Source organism: Eptatretus burgeri, chromosome 5, assembly GCF_056783735.1.
Source record: "Eptatretus burgeri isolate ZD-2024b chromosome 5, Ebu_testis_v1, whole genome shotgun sequence".
NCBI lineage: Eukaryota > Metazoa > Chordata > Myxini > Myxiniformes > Myxinidae > Eptatretus > Eptatretus burgeri.
In genome coordinates this window covers 14962016-14979881 of record NC_140965.1, presented here as the reverse complement: position 1 = coordinate 14979881, position 17866 = coordinate 14962016, and the positions used below count along the sequence as shown (strand labels likewise).

The 17866-nt window shown below is 47.4% G+C and overlaps 1 protein-coding gene and 1 long non-coding RNA gene across 5 annotated transcripts in view; one reads left to right on the top strand and one right to left on the bottom strand.

Moving 5' to 3' along the window:
• The window catches only part of LOC147025895 (uncharacterized), a 40978-nt gene extending 30470 nt beyond the window's left edge, over positions 1-10508 (bottom strand). Inside the window, exon 1 of the long non-coding RNA XR_015058790.1 lies at positions 10022-10508. This is a non-coding gene — a long non-coding RNA (uncharacterized LOC147025895). The remainder of the gene's footprint in view (positions 1-10021) is intronic.
• The window catches only part of LOC147025894 (uncharacterized), a 23281-nt gene continuing 5523 nt past the window's right edge, over positions 109-17866 (top strand). For 3 of the 4 annotated variants that reach the window (XM_085883628.1, XM_085883627.1, XM_085883626.1), the window contains exons 1-2: positions 109-415; positions 17788-17866. The exon at positions 17788-17866 is cut by the window's right edge and continues 157 nt beyond it. In XM_085883628.1, coding sequence (XP_085739754.1) covers positions 17822-17866 — 45 coding nt within the window. In that variant the 5' untranslated portion in view covers positions 109-415; positions 17788-17821. Of the gene's footprint in view, positions 416-17485; positions 17640-17787 lie in introns of all 4 variants that reach the window. The other variant, XM_085883625.1, reaches the window with a different exon arrangement.

Sequence of the window (17866 nt, the reverse complement as noted above, 5' to 3'; positions counted from 1 at the left end):
TCACAGGTTGCTTCGAGCGATGGTGGATGTGAAGGAAATGACAGGAGTGCAGTTGGTGCACAATGGTGTGCTGCACCGAGGATCACCCTTTTTGTCGTCTGAAGGAACGCCCTTTGGGAGGAGGAGGCGACAATACGAGTTGGGGAGGTTTTTCCGGAAACTGCGTGTCGAGGAATTTGTTCGACGTTTTCGGGACCCTGAACCCACGGTCTCGCTCAATTGCACTTCAAACAACCACAACCGCAACCACCTTGTATCAAGTGCGTCAGGGACTCTCAAACTGACTTCCTGTGACCGACGAGGTTACTCGGCCTCGACCCTATCGACAGCCCCCACGGACCCATACTCGGACCCCTGCACAGCTCAGCACGAGATTTCTCGACATGTCATGGTTCTAACGCCTCGATCCACACAGGTACGTGTAGAATGCCGGCTGATTCGTCCGTCCGGTCTCCTTCAGTGTTCCTGACGGAATATGATAGATCCGTGCGTCTCCATCCCGAGGTCCCCTCCTCTCGCCTGCTGGGAGGTGGCAGGAAACGTTTCGGGTTCGATGAGGAAGTTTCGGTTCATGGTGAAGTTGGTGTGAAAAGTAGAAACGACAGCTACCCACGTGGCAGTGAGCAGACCGATGAGTAGGGAGCTGAATTGACCGCTGGGTGGATGAGGGAACAAATGGATGGGTTGGAGGATTGATAAGTGGATGGATGTTAGTGTATACTAGCAGGTACCCGTAAAACGCCTGCACAAAGTAAAATATAACTTCAAGTCCTCAACTGCCCACCTCCCCAAGTCATCAACCACCCCCCCCCCTCCTCACAATGAGGGAGTGGGTGGATGACTGCATGGATGGATAAATGGCTGAGCAAGTGGATGAATGGGTGTGTGTAGTTGAATGGTTGATGACTTATGAGTGGTAGCCGAGTGTGTGGAGAGGTTAGTGGAAGAATGGATGGGTGAGTGTGTGGTAGAATGGATGGGTGAGTGTGTGGTTGAATGGATGGGTGAGTGTGTGGTAGAATGGATGGGTGAGTGTGTGGTTGAATGGATGGGTGAGTGTGTGGTTGAATGGATGGGTGAGTGTGTGGTTGAATGCATGGGTGAGTGTGTGGTTGAATGGATGGGTGAGTGTGTGGTTGAATGGATGGGTGAGTGTGTGGTTGAATGGATGGGTGAGTGTGTGGTTGAATGGATGGGTGAGTGTGTGGTTGAATGGATGGGTGAGTGTGTGGTTGAATGGATGGGTGAGTGTGTGGTTGAATGGATGGGTGAGCGTGTGGTTGAATGGATGGGTGAGTGTGTGGTTGAATGGACGGGTGAGTGTGTGGTTGAATGGATGGGTGAGTGTGTGGCTGAATGGATGGGTGAGTGTGTGGTTGAATGGATGGGTGAGTGTGTGGTTGAATGTATGGGTGAGTGTGTGGTTGAATGGATGGGTGAGTGTGTGGTTGAATGGATGGGTGAGTGTGTGGTTGAATGGATGGGTGAGTGTGTGGTTGAATGGATGGGTGAGTGTGTGGTTGAATGGATGGGTGAGTGTGTGGTTGAATGGATGGGTGAGTGTGTGGTTGAATGGATGGGTGAGTGTGTGGTTGAATGGATGGGTGAGTGTGTGGTTGAATGGATGGGTGAGTGTGTGGTTGAATGGATGGGTGAGTGTGTGGTTGAATGGATGGGTGAGTGTGTGGTTGAATGGATGGGTGAGTGTGTGGTTGGTGAATGAATGGATGAGAGTTTGGCACGAAAACGTTCACGAGTTTTCAGAGTAATGGGCCGTTCTCCACAAGAGGAGTGTGGGAATCCTCCTCCACCACCACACAAGTTGCATAACAAATGCCAGATTATAAAGAAGCGACGAAGAACCACAGATTATCGCCCAAGAATGTGCCAAGACTTGACTCCAGGGAACGCCCAAGTCTACGAGGGCACGGTTGAGAAGTATTTAGCAGTCTCTATTATGCACGTCACAAATATGATAAAAAAAATATCTCCATTTTGGTTCCTTTTCCTATCAAACTCAATGTCATATTCACAATGATAAGAAAAGACAATTGACAACGTATTGTGTTCCCTTGTAGATCAAAAGCTGACACCAGCATATACCTGTCATGTGAAACTTTGCATACCAATCAGCATGGAGTGGGGGATGAGGGTGGAGGGCAGAGTCTATATGATTATTGTGCGATAGATTAAAGTTAACGTGGCAGTCACTCTTCGACATCACCAAATGTGCTTCCGCCCACATTATTACATCATCACACAGACTTGTATCAAGTTTGATTTAAATCCCTGAACCCAGATTTAAAATATTAAATAATTCTTGAAGCCAAACCATGCGTCCGATCAGGTTGAAATCTAAAACATATCGTCGTGTCCAGGGGGTGATGTACCCCTACCTGGACGGATGGCCAAACTTCTCCCTTGGAGGCCGACAGCCGAGAATCGGAGATTGATGCACACGTGGGAAAACAGCTAAGCAATGTACCAGAACGGCACAAATACACGGACACAAGCAAATTGACTTAACTAAATAATAATTGAATAACAATAATCAAAGATGGACAATGACAATAATTCCTAATTATAACAAAAGAAAACTGTGAGATAACCTAAATCTAATTATAGTTGAGGCACCTCCACACAGACAAGGGGACAGATAATAAAGAAAAATAATTCCTTTATTTCGGCACTTAGCTTCGGGGTCTCGGCGAGATGGTCTTCATGGAACGTGGAATCAAGGTGCTTCGTAGACGCGCCCCCAAAAAATGGCGCCAAGCCATTCGTTAGGCAGCGCGGACATGGCACTCGACATCACGGCTCATGAACCACGCTGTGGTTTATTCTCCATCATGAATATGCCGACGTTCCTTTCACACACTCGGTCTGTTCACAACGATGAACCACACCACAAGACAATCTCTGAGTCGGACGGCCAGCGTCTTGTCCAGCATGCCGCAAATTCAGCAGCATGAATACAAGAACCGTGCAGCCTTCGTCGTGCCGAGAGCAAAAGCGAGATCCTTCGTGTCCTCAGAATCCCTCGACTACTCGCCTTCTACGCCCTCTTCCTCTTTTTGTGTCTCACGTCACGCCCATCAGTCATCCCTCAGGTGCGTGACTTCACCTGTCGTCACCCTTTGAAGGTGGGGCTTTCTGCCCGCTTGTAGTTGTTTTAGGGACGTGTTTCTCCACCTTTATTGCCGATCTTGAAATATAAAAAATAGGGAAAAGTCACAGAGGGGTGATTACAAACTGGAGTAATTATCCCTAATCCCTATCTAATTAGCATGGCACACCCCCCCTCCCCCCCGTGGTGACACGTAACACTGAAGCTCACAGTCTCCTACTTGTTTACATCGAGATATCTCCTACACATCCACGGGCCAAGCAACTCTACACAATGCTATCTTTCTTATGCAATCCCTTCATCCACCCCACAAACATAACAATATATTTCCCATGACAACGAAATTATAATTGTGAAGTTTCATGTCGATTGATGAAGCGGATCAAAAGAAAGCTTTTTTGAGATTTGCATTCAATCCAATATGGCTGCCAGACCATGTGGCCGATTAATTATTTGTGAACACTCTGCTATCTTCAAGGTGAAGTTTCCCCTCGATCTGTCAAACCGTTCTGGAGAAGGTTTTTAAAGGTTTATTCTTCAAAAACTCGTAGCTGCCAAAGCATGTGACTTATGACATCACAGGTGGAAAACTTTTTGTTCCTCATGGTTGGCAATCATACCTTTAAAGTTTTGCCTTGATCTATTCAGCCATTTCGGAGATGATTTTTCAAGGTTTTTATGTTAAAATCAATATGACTGCTGAACCACGTGACTGATGATTCTCCCCCCCCCCCCCCCCGCCCCATACACCTTGACCTAGATGACCCTCAAAAATGTTCATACTGATCGGATAAAGCATTCAATGTATGCAATTATGACGTAATAACGAAGCCACCTATGACATCATCAAAAAAAATCAGACTTGTTCCCCATGGGGAATACTTCACATGTGCCAACTTTCAATTTTTTCCCATCTTGGGGTTTCGGAGATACAGCGATCCAAACTTTTTCTTTTTTCCAACATGGCTGCCATATCACTTAACCTATGACAGCTTAATTGTCATTAAAATATTCTACATGAGTCGTTGCACCTTTTTTATTTTTTGGATACAATATCAAGGCTCGTATCAGAGCTAACACACAGAACATATAACAAGGGGAGCAGGAGACAAGAGGGAAGCACAAAACAGGACGGAACAGAAACATTAGGAGATCTGTGGAAGAGAGAGAGAGAGACCGAGACCGAGACCGAGACCGAGACAGAGAGAGAGAGAGAGAGAGAGAGAGAGAGAGAGAGAGAGAGAGAGAGAGAGAGAGAGAGAGAGAGAGAGAGAGAGAGAGAGACACAGAGAGAGAGAGACAGAGAGAGAGAGAGAGAGAGAGAGAGAAAGAGAGAGATGAGGTTGGGTACATGGGGTAAACAGGATGGAAACTACAGGGACTTTCAGGAAGGAAAACAGGGAATTTGAAGGAGGTGGGTTTGGGGTGAATTAGCAGGAGTAGAAAAGATCGTGGTTTTGGATGGGGGAAGATAAGAGGTGGTGGTGAAGTTGTTTTGAAGACCTGGAGGGAAGAGTGGAATTAAAGAGAGTGTGAGAGTTTGTTACAAAGGCAGGTGAATAAAGGTGAGCAGTGATTCTTGATTTTGGTAGTTTTACCAGAAGGGGGTTGCTGTGGGACTTTGAGTGCCCTGTGGAAATATGGAGGGGGAGCAGATCAAAGAAAGAGCAGGGAGAGGCAAGGCCAGAGAGGAGACTGGAGAAGACAGAAAGACCACTGACCTGCCTGCAGTGACAGAGTGTGAGACCCAAAGACTCAGCCTCATCGTGGGAAATACCAATGATCCTAAAAGCCTCGTTTTCCACAGCGTGAAGCCGAGGAATGTGTGAGCTGGGAGCACCATCTCAGAGGGAAGAGCAGTACTCCATCAGGCTGTGGATGAAACCTTTGTATATGGTCAGGAGCTCAGGTGTGCCAAGGAGGAACTTTGCATGAGGGAGGATACCCAGTCAGTGACTGGCTTTGGAGGCCAGCTTGGAAATGTGGTTTTCCCAGGAAAGATCATGGCAGATAGTGAGAACCAGAAGCTTGAATGAAAGGACTTCAAGAGGATTGTTGCGAAAGTACATGGGGGTAGGGGGTTCCAGACGGTCCTTTCGGAGAGATGGAGAGACATAGTAAGAGTGAGATTTGTCAGGATTGAAAGACATATTCCATGTTTTTGAACAGCTTGTGATTTTATCCAGATCTGCAGAGAGGGAAGAGGCTGCTGCCTGCTGATCTGAGGGATGACCGATGGTATGGCAGAGGGTGGAGTCATCAGCAAAGAGGATTTTCCAGAGTCAGAGAGATCATTGATGAAAACGAGAAAAAGAACAGGCCCCAGCACGCTGCCTTGAGGAACTCCAGCCTGGACTGGAAGATGACAGAACTCCATTAAAGGCCACACGTTGACTGTGACATGAGTGGAAGTATGCGAGCCATGAGTGGAGATTGCCTTGGATACCATTGGAAGAGAGTTTGGTGAGCAGGGAAGGGTACCAGACCATATAGAAAGCACGCGATAAGTCTAGGGATATGGCTCTGATCTCATGTCTGGAATCGAGGACCCTTTCCATTGTTGGGAGAGCAGAAGCAGCATGTCCAGGGTAGAGTGATCTGTTCTCAATCCCGATTGATGATCCGAAAGCAGGCCATTGGAAAAGAGGAAGGATTTAATGTTGGAAGCAATGATGGATTCCATAACCTTGCTCATGATTGGGAGAAGGCGAATTGGTCTGGAGTTAGAGAGATCTCTTTTTGCACCATTTTTATGCAGGGCGGTAATGTTTGCTGATTTCCAAGCAGTTGGCAGATGACCTTGAGCAAATGAGAGGGTGAATAGAACAGAGAGAGGGTGAGCAAGAGCAGCAGAGCAAGTTTTTAGGACATGTGGGCTGATGCTGTCTGGATCGGTTGCAGAATCCGAGTCGAGGTTTGAGAACAAACTCTCCACCTTGTCAGGAGAAAACGACACAGAGTCCAGGGACAGCTGGGTGCGACTTGGTAAGGTGGGTACAGAAAGCGATGGGTTTGGGACACAAGATTTAGGAGCAAACACTGAGTTTAGGCATTCAGCCTTTTCACGTGCGGTATCACCAGTGCGGCCATTTGACGTGAAAATTTTGCGTCAATCGGATAAACGGTTGTAGAGAAAACAGAGAAAATTAGTATGTACATACGTACAACTCAAAAACACAATGCCTCTGGCGACTTAATCAGTGGAGGCATAAAACCGCAACGAGGCAGCACAGATTAGAGGTAGAGGAGAAACATTCCAAGGGAATAGTTTCCATTATTAGCTTGCATACATACCTCAACACATAATTTTCACAATCCACATTACTCGATCGAAGCCTGAACCCGGAGGTGTGATAATAAACCTGCGTAAAGCAATCATTTTTAATAACACGCAAAGTGGAAACACAAGAATAAATAATTTGCGTTGTTGACAACAAATAACTACAACGCAACATACGATCTTCACAATACATATTACACAATCATCGATCGCCACTGAGGAAAAAAGAAGATGCAGGCAGTGTATAAGCACAAAACCTGATTGAGGGCCTGAAGGCCAATTTTTTTTTATGCAAACATAGCGCTCGACCTTTCTCTGGATGAAAGAGGATGCCGTGCAAAGTTTGGTCGCACTGGTTCCTGCAGGGTCCGAATGCAAAAACAAACTCGAAGGGCACTCGGTAGAGTGCATACCTCCGCTATGTAATGCCTGATCCACGAGAACATATCAGGCCCAATCAATACATCTGTGAAATATTGTTGCGGGGCTGGGCGTCGGCCGCGAGCACGACCGCGACATGGAGCTGCAGAGTCGGCTCGACCGATCGCCTGGAATTCAGATCGTACTTCTTCGGAAAACTCCGGAAAGTACGGGTCCCTTTCGGACCGTGAAGGGTCAATATGGACTTCTGGTTCCGGGTTTGGAGCGTCGAGAGGTCTCCTTAGGGGCTCTCTGCTGATGATCTCAAAGTTAAGTTTCCGGTCGTTATTTGTCCCGTTGTAACTGTTTATTTTTCTCACCTACATGTTACTGTGTGTTCCTAGTTCGGTTTTGTTTCAAAAATTGTGCTATTTTGTGAGTTTTTGTCAACGTTGTCTTACCGGGAGTTTGAGGCCTACCGGTTCCCCTCGGTGTATGATAGTTTTATGTGTTTTTTCTCCCCATTACCTTCAATTTCTATCTTCCCTACTTTCGTAACGTCCCCCATTTCTCCCAACTAATCTCTCTAATTCTTATCTTAAATCAAAAAAACAACAAAAAAACTCACCTTACCCAGTCGCACCCAACTGTCCCTGGACTCTGTGTCCTTTTCTCCTGACAAGGTGGAGAGCTTGCTGTCAAACCTCAGATTCTGCAACCAGTCCAGACGGCATCAGCCCACATGTACTCAAAGCCTGCTCTTCTGCTCTTGCTCACCCTCTCTCTGTTCCATTCACCCTCTCATTTGCTCAAGGTCATCTGCCATCTGCTTCGAAATCTGCAAACATCACTGCCCTGCATAAAAAGGTGCAAAACAGATCCCTGCAACTACAGACCAATTAGCCTTCTCCCAATCATCAGAAAGGTTATGGAATCCATCATCGCTTCAGACATTAAATCCTTCCTCTTCTCCAATGGCTTGATTTCCGATCATCAATTTGGTTTCAGACCAGGTCACTCTACCCTGGATATGCTGCTTCTGCTCTCCCATCAATGGATGGAGTTCCTCAATGCCAGACAGGAAATCCGAGCCATATCCCTGGACATATCACGTGCTTTTGACACAGTCTGGCACCCTGCCCTACTCACCAAACTCTCTTCCCATGGTATCCAAGGCCATCTCCACTCATGGCTCGTAGACTTCCTCTCTCGTCACAGTCAACGTGTGGCCCTAAATGGAGTTCTTTCATCTCCTATTCCTGTCCAGGCTGGAGTTCCTCAAGGTAGCGTTCTGGGTCCTGTTCTTTTTCTGGTTTTCATCAATGATCTCTCCGACTCTTTGGAAAATCCTCTAAATCTCTCTGCTGATGACTCCACCCTCTGCCGTAACATCGGTCATCCCTCAGACCGGCAAGCAGCAGCTTCTTCGCTCACTGCAGATCTGGATAAAATCACAAACTGGTGCAACACGTGGAACATGTCTTTCAATCCGGACAAATCTCACACTCTCACTATGTCTCTTCGAAAGGACCGTTTAGAACCCCCCCCCCCCCGCCATCCACTTTCTCAACAATCCTCTGGAAGAAGTCCTTTCTCTCAAGCTTCTGGGTCTCACTATCTGCCACGACCTTTCCTGGGAAAGCCACATTTCAAACCTCGCCTCCAAAGCCAGTAGCCGTCTGGGAATCCTCCGTCGTCCAAAGTCCTTCCTCGGCCCACCTGAGCTCCTGACCACTTACAAAGCTTTTGTCCATAGCCTGATGGAGTACTGCTCTCCCCTTTGGGCTGGTGCTCCTGCCTCCCACCTTTCTCGGCTTCACGCTGTAGAAACCAGGGCATTTCGGATCATCGGCATCTCCCGCAATGAGGCTGAGTCTTTGGGCCTCTCACTCAATCACTGCATGTTGGTCGGTGGTCTGTCTTCTACAGTCTCCTCGCCAGCCTCCCCCCCCTCCCCTGCTTTCTCTGCGATTTGTCCCCACCACATTTCCACAGAGCGCTCAAGGTCCACCAACAACCCCCTTTTGGTAAAACTACCAAAATCACAAATCACTGCTCACCTTCACTCTTTCATTCCTCTTTTTTTTCCAGCCTTTGGAATAAACTCCCTCACTCTATTCTTTCCCATTCTTCCCTCCAGGCTTTCAAAACAGCTGTTCACCACCACCCCTTATCATCCCCAATCCAAATCCTCGATCTTTTCTACCCCTGATAATCCACCCAAGCCCACTTCCTTCAAATTCCCTGCTTTCCTTCCTGAAAATCCCCGTAATGTCCATCTTCTATTCCCCAAGTTCCCCGTCCCATCCCTCTCCCTTCCACAGATCTCCTAATGTGTCTGTTCCCCACTGTTTTGTCCCTCCCACTCCCACCCCTCTTGTCTCATCCCCTCTTGCTGTGCGTTGTGTGGTTCGCTCTCACACGAGCCGAGACAAGGTATACAAAAAAATAAAAATTAATATTTCCACCACGTGGTGCAGGGTTATTCGCCAATTTTCAAAGTACCTAGAGACCACGTGGCGATCTCCCGAGTCTTCACACCCTCGACGGCACCCGTATGGAACGAGCCGCTTAGCGTACTCGAACTGTGTGTGACCCGACCGGATGGCCACCAAGGTCCCGTCGGTCCAAATGTCCTCTTTTAGTGGGGCAACTTAGCTAAATATAGCATAACAATTGTGCATTTTGTGAAGAAAGCACCAAATTTGGCACACTAGTAGCCTATCATGTTATGAACAGATTTGGATATTGGGCCATCTCAAATTCAGCCGCTAATGGCTGTGGCCGCCATTTTCCACTGCCATCAAAAATTTTGAGATGGCCCAATATCCAAATCTGTTCATAATATGATAGGCTACTAGTGTGCCAAATTTGGTGCTTTCCTCACAAAATGCACAATTGTTATGCTAAGTTGCCCCACTATTTACAGCCGTAACCACTTTTACTATTTCTCCAACACGCAGCACGCGCAGCCAATGAAGGAATGGACACGAACGAGCCGAAACATTGAACACGTGGGATTTATTTATACAATAATGGGGGGAACGAGGGAAGCACGCAAGAGGCAGAACGAAACCGAATACTAATAATGCACGTACATACAAGAAAAAAAAACACTTAAAAAGTTTACTGCTTAGTAGACGGACGGACGGACACACACACGGACACACACACGGACACACACACACACACACACACACACACACACACACACACACACACACACACACACACACACACACACACACACACACCAAATGGTCTTTAATTGGACCTCCAGCCAGGACAGTCGGGGGCTGAAGACCAGGGTCTGTCTGGGACCTTTCCACCTCGTGTGGTCTTCAAGGTGACGATCCGCGGAGGAGAAGAATGACGGTCGACAATCACCAAGGCCACGACGACGAACAAGACAAGAGCGCTCCAAGACCAGAAGTTAGTACCGTGTTGTCCCAGATGTAGCTCACCAAGATCAGCGGCCGCGTCTTTATTCACCCTGTTTCGGGGGGAGGGGGAACGTCTCCGCCCTCCCCGCTCTCGATCTGAGGTGGTGAGGTCCCTGATTGGCCAAGGGGGCCCACCCCTCTCATTCTGGGCGAAGCCTCGATCTGAGGTGGTGAGGTCCCTGATTGGCCAAGGGGGCCCGCCCCTCTCATTCTGGGCGGAGTCTCGAGCCGAGGTGATGCGAATCCCCGCCCATGCTCGTGGTTGAATGCACGAAGAACAATGGCGCCGGCCAGAGCGGGGTGGAAGGTGTAAAAATAATAGATAAACCCTATCAAAGTAACTCACAGCGCATTTACATTAAATCACCATTTAAACACGGGCAAGGAAGCTATCTATAAAATACATACTTACCGATATAACTAATCTATAGGACTTGAATGTTGTGTGTGCTCATGGTTTCCAAATTCGCAACAATATCATGCTGTACAGTACTATATCGTTTTTGGCCCGATCTCTCAATGGTGAAGAAGCACTTTAAAAATTAAATAATTCTCGTATCCAGATATTCACCAAAATCAAATCAATTCGTCCTTGACACACATCACCCAACCTGTCCACCAAGTTTTGACCGAATCCATCCACAACTTTTTGAGATACCGTGCTATCTATCGTTTTTTGCCCTATCTCTCAAAGGTGAAAAATCACTGAAAAAATTCTTGTAGTCGGATCCGGATGCAGATCTTCACCAAAATCAAATCAGTTCGTCCTTATCACACATCCAACCTCTCCACAAAATTTCATCCGGATTCGTCCACAACTTTTTGAGATATCCTGTACACAAACAAACAAATGAAATTGCTCGTTGAGCAAGGAATTGCTGGAATAACTTTGTCACATCTCCATGATCTCTGAAAAAACAAAAACCTGGAAATCAATTTGGTTCTTATAAGTTGATAGTACTACTGTTTTTTTTTTTTTTTTGTATACCTTGGTCGAGGCTCGTATGAGAGCAAACACACAACTCACAGCAAGGAGGCATGAGACAAGAGGGGCGGGAGTGGAAGGGACAAAACAGTGGGGAACAGACACATTAGGTGAACTGTGGAAGGGAGAGGGATGGGGATGGGACGGGGAACATGGCGAAGAGAAGATGGACATTTCAGGGACTTTCAGGAAGGAAAGCAGGAGAAATGAAGGAAGTGGGCTTGGGTGGATTATCGGGGGTAGAAAAGATCGAGGATTTGGATGGGGGAAGATAAGAGGTGGTGGTGAACAGCTGTTTTGAAAGCCTGGAGGGAAGAATGGGAAAGAATAGAGTGAGGAAGTTTATTCCAAAGGCGGGAAAAAGAGGAATGAAAGAGTGAAGATGAGCAGTGATTCGTGATTTTGGTAGTTTTACCAGAAGGGGGTTGTTTGCGGACCTTGAGCGCCCTGTGGAAATGTGGTGGGGACAAATCGCAGAGAGAGCAGGGGGGGGCAAGGCTGGAGAGGAGTCGGTAGAAGACAGAAAGACCACCGACCAACCTGCGGTGATTGAGTGAGAGGCCCAAAGACTCAGCTTCATTGCGGGAGATGCCGATGATCTTAAATGCCCTGGTTTCGACAGCGTTAAGCCGAGAAAGGTGGGAGGCAGGAGCACCAGCCCAGAGGGGAGAGCAGTACTCCATCAGGCTACGGACAAAAGCTTTGTAAGTGGTCAGGAGCTCAAGAGGGCCGAGGAAGGACTTTGCACGACGGAGGATTCCCAGTCAGCGACTGGCTTTTGAGGCAAGGTTGGAAATGTGACTTTCCCAGGAAAGGTCATGGCAGGTAGTGAGACCTAGAAGCTTGAAAGAAAAGACTTCTTCCAGAGGATTGTTGAGAAAGTGGATGGGGGGGTTTTGTAAACGGTCCTTTCGAAGAGACAGTGAGAGTGTGAGATTTGTGTGGATTGAAAGACATATTCCACGTGTTGGACCAGTTTGTGATTTTATCCAGATCTGCAGTGAGCGAAGAAGCTGCTGCTTGCCGGTCTGAGGGAAGACAGATGGTACGGCAGTGGGTGGAGTCGTCGGCAAAGAGAAATAGAGGATTTTCCAGAGAGTCCGAGAGATCATTGATGAAAACCAGAAAAGAACAGGGCCCAGAACGCTACCTTGAGGAACTCCAGCCTGCACAGGAAGAGGGGATGAAAGAACTCCATTTAGGGCCACACGTTGACTGAGACAGGAGAGGAAGTCTGCGAGCCATGAGTGGAGATGGCCTTGAATACCATGGGAAGAGAGTTTGGTGAGTAGGGCAGGGTGCCAGACTGTGTCAAAAGCACGTGATATGTCCAGGGATACGGCTCGGATTTCCTGTCTGGCATTGAGGACCTCCATCCATTGATGGGAGAGCAGAAGCAGCATATCCAGGGTAGAGTGACCTGGTCTGAAACCAAATTGATGATTGGAAATCAAGCCATTGGAGAAGAGGAAGGATTTCATATCTGAGGCGATGATGGATTCCATCACCTTGCTGATGATTGGGAGAAGGCTGATTGGTCTGTAGTTATAGGGATCTGTTTTTGCACCTTTTTATGCAGGGCAGTGATGTTAGCAGATTTCCAAGCAGATGGCAGATGACCTTGGGAAAATGAGAGGGTGAATAGAACAGAGAGAGGGTGAGCAAGAGCAGAAGAGCAGGCTTTGAGGACACGTGGGCTGATGCCGTCTGGACCGGTTGCAGAATCTGACTCGAGGTTTGAAAGCAAGCTCTCCACCTTGTCAGGAGAAAAGGATACAGAGTCCAGGGACAGTTGGGTGCGACTGGGTAAAGTGGGTAGAGATAGTGATGGGTTTAGGACACAAGATTTAGCTGCAAACACCGAGTTTAGACATTCAGCTTTATCACGTGTGGAATCAGCAGTGCGGCCATTTGAGGTAAGGGAGGGGATGGAGGGGGAACATACACCAGAAACAGATTTGATTAAACGCCACCAGGATTTTGAGGAGGGAGAGAGGTTTGAGAGTTCAGACTTGAGATTATAAAGATGTTGTTTTCTGGCTCTCCTGAGGGTAGATACACACTTGTTCCGAGCTTTGTGGAAGGAACTGAGATTGCCCTCAGTTGGGTTTGCTTTCCATGAGGCAAAGGCAAGTTGTTTCAGGACAACTGCCTCGCCACAAGCTTCAGTAAACCAAGGGCGGGAGGAAGGGTAAGACAACTGAACACGAGAGGGGATAAATCTGTGCATGAGGGAGAGCAAGTTTCTTTGAAAGAATTCACAGGATGAGTTAATGTTGGAGAAAGTAGTGATAGGAGACCAGTCTGTAAGTTTGATGGCTGCTTGGAGACCCTGCCCGTCGGCTTGAGTGAAATGCCAGACTCGACGGCGGTGAGGTGGTTCTCTGATAACAGCCAGAGAGATGTCCACTTTGACAAGGACGTGGTCAGAAGAACCGATTGGAGCGAAGGAAGAGCAGCAGATATTGTCAGGGAAATTTGTCAAAATCAGATCCAGAAGAGATGGAGTACCATTGGTTGAGATCCGGGTCGGGAAGTTGACCGATTGAGTCAGTGACTGTTTAATGAGTTATAGCACTTAGTTTGGTCATGATCATAACTTGGAAGTCAATCGGACTTTAAATGGCGTTTTTATCGCAATTTGAAAGTTTTGACCCGATCCCCCTGACATTCGACCCCCGACCGCTAAGAAGGATGTTGGTGTAACACCCCAATGAGACATATGGTTGGATGTAGAATTGGAAGATGCACATTTTGGATTTGGTTTGAAGTCGATACGACCATTTTAGCGGACGTTATTGCGAAAATAAGAATTTCGGATTTTCGGTGACCTTGACCTTTGACCTAGATTCGCCAAAAAGGACGTGTCTAAGTTGGACCATGGCTGACGTCTGCACCCAGTTTGGTCATGATCACTGAAACGGTGTGGCTGCTACAGGGTAAACAAACACACAAACAAATAGACAGACACAACCGACCAACATAATCGCCGAAATCCGAAGGATTCCGGCAATTAACAAATGAAAAATCCCTCAGAGTGACAACTTGACAAAACAACACAAAGTAGAATGGCACTCGGTAGAGTGCATACCTCTGCCAGGTGAAACAGTTCACATTTTATATCCCACTGATGAGCTGGATCCAAACCAAAATCCAATCTGTTTGTTCTTGTCACTTACTCAACTCATCCACCTTGTTTTGTTATAACTCATCCACAACGTTTTTGAGATATAGTGATATATTTAGTTTTTGGCCCTATCTATCACTTTTAGAAAATAGGCCTGTGTTGACCTTTTAACCTTAAAATTAATTGGTAGCTAATATTAATTAATTAAATTAATAACTATTTTGGGTTGACCTTTTGACCTATGCTAACCTCAAAAGTAATAGGTGGTTGAATTCACTGACCTGATATGCAAATCCTGTTCAAATTTCAAGTCAATCGGATGAAATTTGAGGATTTCAGAAAATTTGGTTCAAATTGGCTTATCCTGCTCACAAATTGGCTTATCCTGGCCTATGTCGACCTTTTTGGTCAACCGAATTTTTAGAAACTTCAATGCGGGACCATCGCAGGGTCGGTGACATTAATCTCTGAAAATTTCAGAACGATCGGTTGAGCAGTTTGGGCTGGAGGTGCGCTGACAGACACACAGGGGTGAAAACATAACCTACTTCCACCTTTAATGGCAGAGGTAAATAAGGGTAAGCTGACTCAATGTACTGAAGCAAACTCAACAAACATGTATTGCATTAAAAACACGAGCTCAAGTGAGCACAATATACGCCAGAACAAGAAGGTATATACAGAATTGTGCTACTACATGGAAAACAGCATCCTGGTTGCCATGGCAACCACTTTAGATGACGAACGTATGTCGTGACACACCGTCTCCACAGTCTGTACCTATGTACCAAATATGAAACGTGAAAGTTGAAAACTTTGGGAGTTGGAGTGGGGACAGGAACGGATGGACGACCGGTATCACATAATACGCCCCAATATATTGTTGTGGTTGACCAAATTCGCAAACCACCATTCAGGTCCCTTAGGTGAGATATCTCGGTAAGTATATGTGTAGTTAGGCCCAAACCCGTTGTCTAGAGGGAATAAATGTCATTCAAGAGGGCTGCGACTCTTCAGGATAGCCGTTTTTCTTTTACTATCTTTATTTTGGACCAACCGCCATTATTACCACCACCAACCACGTCTCAACAGCCATCACAACAACAACCACCAACCACAACGCCGCTTCACCACAACCGCCACGACCTTTACCGTCACAACTCGCCACCATCGCATCACCGTCATCTCGCGCCACTCGTGGGCACCGATGCTGGACTCGTGTAGAGCGCGCACCGAGCAGCGTGTTCAAAAGCATCACGGACTTTCCGCAGAAAAACGGATCAAAAACGACTCACGCCCACTTTTGTTCCGTCCAATCGGTGAGCGAGGAGCGATTTGGCCCCGCCTCCAGGGCGTTGGAGGGCGGTCGCGATATGCAAATTCATGGATCAAAAAGCATTCACGCCCACTTTTCCTCGGGCCAATGGGGAGCGAGGTGAAAGGTCGGAGGCAGAGGGTCAAAGATGAGAGAGCGAAGCCACGGGGCTTATAAAAACGACTGCGTTCGTCAGTCGAGCCCTGTCGAGTGAAAGTTGAGAGGAGTTCAGTTCGCAGGAGGAAGAGTTGAGTTGGAAGCGGAGGAAGAGCTCAGTGCAGTTGGGAGTTCGCGGAGTCGGAGTGAAGAGGACGGAGCTGTGGAGAGGCGGCGAAGGCGGACGAGGGGGTGCTCGCGTCGGATTCGGGGAACTGCGGAGAGAAAGGCCGGCGGCGCGACCGAGGGTGGTGGAGACGCTCGTCGCGGGACCCAAGAGTTTGTGAAATCCTCCTTTCCCCGAGCATCAGCAACCCCCTCCTGTTTTCCCCCGCGCTGAGATAGTGCGACAAAAGGGGGCCCCCTTCCCACCCCCTACCAGACACTGTCCGCGAGGCCCGCGGAGTTGAGGCACCACCGCCGCTCCGCGTCTCATCACCAGACGGGTAGGCCCGACACGGTCTCGGCCCCAGGCCGGCCTTCCCCCTCATCCTGGAGGGTGGTTCTCTTTTCTTTTGCTTTGGGAATATGTGTTGTCGGCGCCGTCTGTGAAGTAAAATTGTATAAGTGTTGCCGTGTGCTCGCGTAGTTGGTATTAGATCTGCATTGTCGCATTTGCTTTTTGAATTCTTCTTTTCTGTGTGCTTTTGGTGGAATTGTATATGTGTGCTTCCCGTGTGCCGCGAAATAAATGTGCTTATTATTGAACTGTTTCCCGCTTCGCTTCGTCATTTCTTTCATTGAATCCTCATCTTGCTTCACGTAAAGGGTTGGTAGTGGGCTGAATACGCCCGATAATTAATCGAACCGTCGAAGCCGACGATAACACCGCTCGGTTATCCCGAGAGTACGGAACGGGTCGCTTAAGTGGCCCGTGTCCGAAGTCGACCTGCGGCGAGGTGCGATCGCCCGGTCTACCCTCCGTGTGGGTACTTAGGTAGGTCGAATTTGGTGAGCAACCCTATCCCACGCGGGGGCCGATTGGCTCGATCGCGGTGAGACCGAAAGGTCCACCCGTGACTGGTTCCCGGCGTTAGCCCGAGAGGGTCACGACTGGATTGTCCGTCCGGTGGGCGACGTGCCGCGATTCGAGTTACGTGGCCGTCCGCACGCCGGCGGGCGCGAATCCGTAACAATATATATATATATATATATATATATATATATATATATATATAAATCAATGTTTGTGTGTCTTTGTCCTGTTATTCAATTATTGAAATCGGGTTAACGTGCATTGCGGCTCTTTAGATATCACGTTTTTGACCAAATTTGAAAAAAAAATGGCTCTTGGTGTTATTTGGGTTACCGACCACTCACTGGCTTAGACCTTCTATCAACACAAATTAAATTTCAAATAAATACAATATCACCAATATTACAAATAAATTTGAACAAAAGAAATGTTTGTATTATGATTGGTGTAAATTATGACAAAACAGCAAGTCTGTGACGTCAATTTCTGCAACGACGTGTGGAGAGGTGAGCGCGGTGAGCCGATCCACGCTAGTATATCATAAGATGTGGAATATCAAGAGGATCTACATTTGCATTTTTTTTTTTGCACATGATGCCTGTTTGGCTTTTAAAAAGTAGATTTTGTCATCACATTCTACCAGAGGGAAATCTTATTAACTCCGCCACGGGAGGTGGACCGAGGTTATGTTTTCACTCCTGTCGGTCTGTGAGCAGGATATCTCAAAAACTTTTGACGGATTCGGACGAAACTTGGTGGACGGGTTTGTTGTGTGACAAGGACGAATCGATTCGATTTTGGTGAAGATCCAGATGCAGACCCACCCTATCATTGGGATACAAAATGTAAACTGGTCTGCCTGGCCGGGGGGTATGTGCTCCACTGAGTGCCGTTCTAGTTTTGTAACTGTAACTTGTCATGTGATGGTTTTTATTTGTTTATCTTCTAGTGTTTTTTTGGTTTTGTGAGTGACCAGGTATTTCACCAATTTACCATATCCAACTCTCTGTACCTTCAGCGGTGACAGCTGCCCCCAGCGTACACGTACCACAATGGAAAGTCGTTTCCTGCTGCCTGTGCTGGTCCTGGGTTGGATG